Source organism: Notolepis coatsorum (assembly GCF_963971535.1).
Source record: "Notolepis coatsorum genome assembly, chromosome: 18".
Taxonomy (NCBI): Eukaryota; Metazoa; Chordata; class Actinopteri; order Aulopiformes; family Paralepididae; genus Notolepis; species Notolepis coatsorum.
In genome coordinates this window covers 100,256,615-100,265,888 of record NC_140182.1, presented here as the reverse complement: position 1 = coordinate 100,265,888, position 9,274 = coordinate 100,256,615, and the positions used below count along the sequence as shown (strand labels likewise).

Below are 9,274 nucleotides of genomic sequence, written 5' to 3'. Positions count from 1 at the left end.
TCATGCTAGAATACCCGATGGAGGAAAGTCTGCCCAGAGACTTGTAAAAAGAAATCTCCGATTGGCTGTTATTTTCTCCTGTACAAAAACGCTCTAATGCGCAGTGAATGGGTCGAAAACAACTATGGCGAGTGAAACAGTGCGGTTTTAACAGATTAGCGACACTAACTATTTCAATACATTTGATTAAAAAAATTAAATTAAAAAATAAAAAAAGTAATTTTTTAAATTCATATTTTCTTTCTTCTGAGGCTCACAGGGCCTTGAAGGCCCTGAGAATTCACCACTGATATATATATATATATATATATATATATATATATATATATATGCTATAGTTATGTCACATGAATGTATAAATGAGTTATATCACTATATACTAAATACAAAAACTAAATGGAAATTGAATCTCACAGAATTGTATTCAAAAACACAGAGAAACAGGGCAGCTGGGTAGCGCAGTGGACTAAGCTCTCGCCTACCACCGCAGAGACTCTGGGATCCAATCCAGCTGTCAGCGGTACCTCCGGCTTGGTCAGTCGTCCCTACTAACACAATTGGCAGTGTTAGCGGGTGGGAAGCCGGTGGGGTATGTGTCCTGGTCGTTGTAAACTGCGACTCCTACTGCTCGGTCGGGGCGCCTGTTCAGCAGGGAGGGGATCTGGGGGAAATAGCGTTACGTTCCCCCAGTGAAACTCCTTGCTGTCAGGTGAAAAGAAGCGGCTGGTGACTCCACATGTATCGGAGGAGGCATGTGGTAGTTCTACACCCTTCCCAGGCTGACAGTAGGGCAATGCGTGCAACGACCAGGAAGGGAATTGGCATAACAACTAAATTGGGATTGGTGAATAATACAGAAAGCCCAAAAAAATCATTTAAAAAAATAAATAAACAAAAACACAGAGAACAATAATGAACTCCATTTTTGGCTTCAGAATTTAAGATTGTATCCAATCCACACATCAAAAACGATTGAAATGTTTTCAAGATAAGTCCCTATTTGTTTTGTGTCCAAAAAGTTAGTTTAGCCATAGTATTTTAGTTAGTATGCCATAGTAAAATCAGTGGCCCTCAAGGTCAAGGTCAGTCGCCCATAGCCTCACAGCCTCATAGTATGGCGAACACAAACGACAAGCCAGAGCTCGTCACTTGGTCTCCAGAGTCTCACATGAAGCGTTCACTTGTGCTCTGAACATTTCCACCATTTTGGCCATTGTTGCCCTTTTGTCCACGTGCTTCTTTTTGTCATTTATATTCCTAACCATGGAGACTGGAGCACCCAGCTCTCCATTATTTTTGTTCTTTAAATTAGTTGTTGCGAATAAATATTGTTACTTTTGGTAAAAACGTGTCCGTTTTCCTGTGTCCACCTGTTTACATTCAAGGCCTACCGGAGGAAAACAAGCCATATTTTCCTGACTGCTCAGGCCTAGGGCAAGTCAATTTAGGATTGAATGTAACAGCATGAAAGGGGAAATAGTAATCAAACCATTAGGAGCTGCATGGCGCTTCGGTCTCTATTCATTATTCAATATCAGAGTAAGTTTTACTCTGAGGGATGATTTAAAATAAAGGCTACTTACATTGTTGACGCTAGAACTCTCAAAATAGCGTTAGCATAAAAAATAAGGTATGCCAGCTGTAGTTTACATAGCTTGCACACAACTTTGTCTCGAGGTTCCACAAGTTGATCAAAATCCGAAGTATTTCCAAACGGGGCTTTTATTTTGCTCAGAGTGCAAATCACTGTCTTCACAAATGATCTGCCATCACGCCAGATGTTTGTGTTGTTACTACTTACTACCAGCACATTCTTCAGCTCTATCAAAGTGATGTTGCGTGTCTTCTATCCATCATGCAGCGCATCCAGGACCACGCCAGGAGTTGAGAGGAAGACGGCCGGGGGCTGTCTATTAATTCAAGTTTTACAAGCCGATTATTAATTTGAATATATAATATTCGTTGACAGCCCTACTTCAGTAACTACGTCCCCCCGAATGGAACATGGAAAGCCACGTTCTGCAAACTGAACTGTACTGAAATTAACCGTGAACCGTGACTTAAAAACCAAGGTATGTACCGAACCGTGGTTTTTGCGTACCGTTACAAACCCCTAGTAAAAACATATAATTACATGGTGGAAATGGAATAACAATTATATATTCACATTATATATCATCTTACAAAAATACCCAAATGCACAAAGGAGAATCTACACAATTGTGTATTATGCTCAAGTTATTCTACTTATTATTTGGGTTGTTAGGTTGCATGCAGCCTTTTTTATAATAAAATATGAGATACTTGTGCCCAAATGTGCCCTATCGATCTGCTCTGCCACAAGCAACATAGCCTCTGATTCGTCGACAGACTCAAACAATGAATCACAGACAAAGGACACACCACCAGTAGCCTTCAGTTGCCCTATAGCAGAGACAACAGCTGCTGGATTCAACATGCATATATGGATAAATGAAGAAATTCACAGTTGGATTTATTATCCAGTCACACCAGATGGCTCTTTGGAAAGCTACACAGATAACAAAAAGTGAGCAGATAGCATGCAGCACCACAGAGCTGTTCTAAAAATAGTAACATAAGTCAGTTGGACCTGCCGGCAGGTCTGTCCACCCCAGGGATTAATCATTTATTGTGATAAATATTCAAGGAATGCTGTCTGTCTGTCTGTCTGTCTGTCTGTCTGTCTGTCTGTCTGTCTGTCTGTCTGTCTGTCTGTCTCTTTATCCGGAGCTATATACCAAGGCTGAATGGATGAAACTGGACACACAGACTGACAGCAGGCCAAAGACGTGGATCCTGGAATGTTTTTCAAAATCGGTCCCTCCTAACATCCTTTCTATGCTTCATAACATCCTTTGTATGCTTCCTAACATGCTTCCCATGCTTTCTATTACCCTTCCTATGCTTCCTGACATGCTTCCTATCACCCTTCCTATGCTTCCTATTACCATCTAGCGTTAGCATGTTGATGCTAATAACTATAATCATAGAGCGGTCAGTGTGTCTGTCGGTCATGTGTTTGGCTGCGTGTTAGCATAATGTGCTAATGCTAATGGTAATAATTACAAGGAGAGCAGTCAGTATTTTTGTGTTTGTTTGCATGTTGCCTGGTGGAGATTTGTGCTCTACTGAGAGCACCTCTCTAGTTTCATATATTTTCAGACAAATTATTTAATAAATAAATAGATCTCACGGGACATGTATTTAAGTGTTGACAAGTGGCCCATTAAAGTGGCTCAATGCAATTACAAGTTGTTGTAAGTAGCATTCAAAGTGACTAAATAGAGGTGCACCAGTTTAGAACACATGTTCCCGCATTAAAGTTGTACGCTGCGTGTGGTTGCCATGACAACAGAGTACTTATTTAAATTCTATGTGCTTTTTGGAGCGATTAAAGTCACAGATGACAAATTCTGACACGGGGGCTGAATCTGTTCCAATAACGTCTCCTCAACTATATTAAGGACTCAAACTCCTGTACGGCTTATGAACTTCAACCAACTCTCTCTCTCTCTTGTCACCACAAACGAGATCTTTTGTGACAATGATAAACAATGGGAATGTATATGGCCTTCGTTGTGACTGGGTAGTATATTAAACTCCTGTTTGGAAGAAAACAGTTGTGGTTGTAGAGCAGTGGTTCTTCACCTTTTTGCCTCCAAGTCCCCCCTGTGTCTGAGAAAATATCCCAGAGATATTCATGTCCCCCGTAGGAGACATGATAACCTGTGTGCCGTCGTCTTAGCTACGTCTGTACACACTTCAATGCAGGTAGTCCAGCTTATTCCATTGTACCTCGTGAAATCATAAAAGTGACCAAAAAACTACTTTTACTATTTTAGTAACAGCAAACATGAAAGTAGGCTGTACTGTACTGTATGTGATCGACTAATCTACAGAAAAAAAATTGTCGTATAATTACAGCTTACATTGTGTTATTCACTTAGTTGAATAATGACTTATGTCTTGATGTTTTGTGATTAAAGTATTCTGTAATCAGTGTTTTCATTGATTTCCAATATCACTCATAATTTATTTCCATTATCAATATCAATATCATTTTATCATTTCAAGGCCACAGGCAACTCTCTGAGGCCCCCCTTTGGGCCCCGGGCCCCTTGTTGTTGCTTTCGAGGGTATTTGAAACATTTTATTCAAGGGTATTCATAGCATTCGATCGCTGACATCATGGTTGTAAACAACAGGTGATTGGTGTTTATCATTAAATGACAACCGTGGCCAATGAGCTGTAGCATCAGCCCATATTGGCTGGCATGATATGTCATGAGAATTCTATGAATTCAAAAAGCCCTTATCTGTACAAAATCAATTTTCTCAAGATCTGTTTAACTGCATACGAAAGTAAGCTATGCCTTTTCAAATTGAATGAATTATCAGTATTTGCAGCTGGCTCAGATTATTTTTTTCCCCCTTCTTGACCGTAATATGCATGATTAGTCAACCCAATAGGATTTAAGAATTAAATTTAGTATCGCTCAGCATCATTTTCAGAGAGGATGGTGTTGAGATGAGCTGTCTGTCACACAGTCCCTCCCACTCTGTCTTGGCTTTCAGGTACAGCTCCCTCCCTCTTTCTATAAAGGCTCTCACGTTAGCTGTAAATTTCAAACCTCATAGTAAACACAGCCTTGAAAATAGCACCTCATTTTTACCAAGAGGTTCAAAGCACATTTGGATGCACACCACAAGTTCTCCATATCACATTTCCAGCTAGCCTTTCAAGGTAAGTAGCCTTCTCCATGGGTTATTATGGAGAAAGCATGCAACTGGGTTTTTGTTTGAATTGTTTGTTTTGAGTTTAATTGTTTGTTTGTTTGTTTGTCTACTTTGAAGTCAGTGTTGGAATAATTAGTAATAGTAATGAATACCATTGTTCATTATATCATTTGTTTGTCAAGCTGCTGCTTTAAATGTCAACTGGGCTTGATAAACATGTTTAATTGTTCTTAGAGTAAGGGTTACCATCCTCGTGCATGAACTTGCCTGAAAAGAATGACATTGATGCAGAATTTGTATTTAAATTGACTCTATAGACACAAGTGATGTCTCTCAAGTCAGCATGCTTTATTTGTCCTGTTGCTGTGCACAGCTACTGTCTGTCAGTGTATATACAGCTGGATATATTCAGTATATTCAGTATATATAGTGAGTTGGTCAGAGCTACTACAAAGTTACCTCAGCTTGTATGTTTTATTTGATTTGGCAGCTCCTGCCGATATGAGGTTGGCTCTACAGACTGTCATCTGCTGGTGTGTCTTCACCACAGTTCTGCTGCTGGTAAATGGCGCAAAAGAGGACTGCAACTCTAGCCTGAAAAACAGGTGAGCTGACTTTTGTGTGAGGACAGTGATCGTCTAATACTGAGCCATATGTAGTCTGACTTTATCATAATAGGACTATGGCTTGCAACAGAAGATTTGAAGGAATTCCAAAGTGAGATATTATCAACCCTTTGAAAAACGTGAAACATACTCTTTATATAAGTATAATATTATCTAAATATTATAATATATAAACAATTGCTCACTATTGAATAGTATTGAAATGACTGGCTCTTAAAGCTATAATGTGTAAGATTTTCAATCACAAATAATTTTCTTTAAATGATTTGCTACAAAATATATCTTAATGTGGCAATACTGAGTCCTGTGAGCGGGTTTCATTGACCAGTGTAGCAGAGGTGCAGAGATATTCCATTCTAAAGTTTTACAGAGAGGCTCGCCCCTTCTAACCTTTAAGAGAAGCTCAAAGTGAATTTGGTTGGAATAAGCACTTTTAGTCCTTATACAACACAGTCCGGCAATGAGGACCATGTAGACTAACCACTAAATAACCACTAAATTGCATCTGCTTATTCCAACGAAATTCCCTCTGAGCTTCTCTGATTGGTTAGAAGGTGAGGCTTGCAGTAAAACCTTAGAGTGGAATATATTTTCAGTGCTGTTACATTGGTCAATGAAACTCACTCTTAGTAATCTGCACGTTTTGGAGCTAAATCTGAACAAAACAATCGTACACATTAAGCTTTAACGATCTTCAGTTACAAAATAGCAACGTGTATCTATGTTTATACTTAAATAACAAATATTTAGGAACGGAGCCTCAACAAATATTTAGCAATGATCAAACAACAATCCCTTTTATCTAAAATGCATATAATGTTTTGATGCTTCTTTAATTTAATCAGCTTCTTTAATTGCCTGTGTCAGGTTTCGAGTCTGGCTCCAAAGCCGTATGCGGAGAGACCTGGGCAGCAAGACTTCTGATGCCCCCACCGTACCACAGCAGAGAGGGGACAGAGATCATGATACCCAACGGCACTCCAGGCAAGAAGAAATATAATTTTTAATACATCCTTGAACGCATCACAGATGATGTAATTAAGGAGTTTCACATGAACTTGCACCTCTGCCTCAGAGGCACATTCATTAGCTGTTATCAGATCAGATCCGTTCCACACACCTCAATGTGTCCCTCAAACTATCTTCCTTCGCTTTTCTTAGCTTTGGCTATCAGATATATGTATGTATGTATATATTATTTATTTATATATATAATCATGTCTTCTTCTATTACCCTGCCCATGCCTGTATCTCCCCTCCTGTCTCCCTCGTGCTGCTATGACGCCCAAATTTCCCCAAGGGGATCAATAAAGGAATATCTTATCTTATCTTATCTCATCTTATCTTATCTCATCTTATCTCATCTTATCTTATGTTATCAGGTGCAAGAGGACGACCTGCCGGCTGCCCACATGTATATTCCCTGATCTGATAAAGAAATTACACGAGTTCACCCTGTACAAGGATAAAGCTCCCCAGGACAAGGTTGGCTGCAAAGGCTACGGACGCAGGCGCCGCTCTCTCAGGCTCGCCCCCGAGACAGGGAGGCCTAGTAGCAGATGGAGCGACAGAGCCAGTCCGGGAGGCCACTACACTCCACCCACATTGGACTGAGACGGAGCTCGAAGGAAGAAAGAGGAACTTCTCTTGTTTTTGTTTGTTTGATGAAGATACTGTATGTCCCCCACAGAGGTTCTATTCCAGAGCATTACTAGTACGGCATGCAGACTGCTACATCAATGGGGCTCATCAGAAGAAGAAAACAACTTTGTTGATGTTGAGGTCAACTTGTAACGAGGAGATCCCAATAATGTGTGTGTGTGTGTGTGTGTGTGTCTGTGTGTGTGCATGTTTGTGCGCCTAGGTAAGTGCGTCCGTACGTGTGCTTAAAATGTGTGTGTGCATGTGTGTCTGTGTGCCTAGGTAAGTGTGTCCGTGTGTGTGTGTGTGTGTGTGTGTGTGTGCGTGTATGTGTGTGTATCTCAGTTTCAACAAGTGTGTAACTTATACGGATGATCTCACTCCAGACCTGCAGGACTTGACAAGAATGTCTGTCTCTTCCGCAGCTTTTGAAGGTGAATGTCCTGCATTGGGCAGCAGGGAGATGGGGGGGCTATGTTTGAGGATTCTCCTCCCATATCACTAATATTTGTGGACCAAAGAAGGGTTGAGGCTGAGCTTGGAGGGGACTATGTGAGACCAATGGAGGAAAAAACACCACATGAAATTTCACTGACTCCCTTCTAACACTGAACACTGAAAAGTAGTTTAACCCCCTGTGTGCAAGACCCTCTCAAACTGTATTACAAGTGCTTCAAGTCTAATTATACCTGTTTGTATATAAGCAAGGAAGTGTATGAAGTTACTTTATATTTAAGCTCATAATACATGTCATTATATTTTTATACTGCCAAAATACAGATTAAATGCAACTTTTTTTATTTTATTTTAAATTTCAATGAAGTAACATAACTTAATGCATTTTGTAAATAGCTACTTATTTTGTATTGTATATTCTTTTGTGAATTAGGCGTCATGGAAATACATGAAAAAATATTAATACAATCATCAAAACCTATACCCTTGAGTTATTTGTGATTCATCTTTTTGTGGTGCTGAATCACGTGTCTGTTTTAGGTTTAGAACAATGTTTTCAAACCAAATTATCTATAGATTGAGTACTTTTGGGTGATATATCACATTCACGCTCCAAGTGATTAGGATCAACTGTACAACTGCTAATACACAGGTTGGCCACAAGAATGTCAAAATAGACATATATGATATATATATATAACGGGTTAAAAATCCATCAACCATTATAATACGTTTCTGTCCTGGCCGACAAATAAAAGCTTTGACTGGTACATGTTTGTTAAAGATCATTTTTGGCAAATGAAAGTCATGGTAACTGAAAGGTCAACTGGAGCAAGGGGTCAGTAATTATTTGGCAGTTGGAGGAGTTGATTTGGTTAGATGCCATGGAACTGTTGGACTACAATATGGAGGTGCAGCCAAGCACTCGAGGTAATAATAGAAGAGCTGTGCTGCCACCTAGCTCCGGAATAGCCTACATTACATGTAATAAACACACTGTTTTAAAACCACTGTTTAACAAATATACACTGTTAGAAACCTTCACTTGTATCAACGTAATTTGTGAAGAGTTGTGGAAATAAATATTTTCAACATTACCCGGTAAACTGCCTCAGTAGTTGAATAAGACTTTTGGTGAGATGGTTTTTACAGTAATATTTGTGTGTGCGTGTGCGTGTGTGTGTGTGTGTGCGTGTGCGTGTGTGTGTGTCTGTGAGAGAGAGGAAAAGAGGTTGGGAACCACTGGTGTACATTATGTTCATAGTTAAAAAAAGAAAGAAATGTAAATAGGATTTTGGTAGAACAAGATATCATGGGTCAATGTGTTCTAAATACTGTAATCACAGCATGTCGCCACCAGAATTATTAGCCATTAGAAAAGAACAATCAGGCAGACTGTATTTCTCTTTGCAACATATTGTAGATCATTCTGATTGATACTAGATAGATATTTAAATCAGTCACATGGTGTAACATAGGTGGTGTTCAAGATATGGGGTAGGAAACACAAGGGGTGAGGTGTCTGAGTAGATATGTGAATTCACTTTTGATTTAGCATAAAAGAGGTTAAATGTATAAACCAATCATTGCTGTATATGGCAATAAAAACACTTTGGGCCACCAGTATTTACCATGAGGTAACAAGATTATCTAATTCCATTTTATCTTTTAACCTCCACAAAGACCAGCCGGCTATCAACAACCTGTTTGATCAGTTTCAGATTAAATTATATACAGAGTAGCCTATATAGTATATGTATACAGATCTGATATAATATGTATGTAGGCTATAT

The 9,274-nt window shown here is 39.3% G+C and overlaps 1 protein-coding gene across 1 annotated transcript; it reads left to right on the top strand.

Annotated features, from left to right (window-relative positions):
• Nucleotides 1-4,657: 4,657 nt before the first annotated feature.
• admb (adrenomedullin b) lies at nt 4,658-8,526 on the top strand. Its single transcript, XM_084334613.1, has 4 exons — nt 4,658-4,765; nt 5,249-5,363; nt 6,252-6,368; nt 6,767-8,526. Exons 2-4 carry the CDS (start codon nt 5,260-5,262, stop codon nt 6,996-6,998), a joined length of 453 nt encoding a protein of 150 aa, XP_084190739.1. The 5' UTR covers nt 4,658-4,765; nt 5,249-5,259; the 3' UTR covers nt 6,999-8,526.
• Nucleotides 8,527-9,274: the final 748 nt, after the last annotated feature.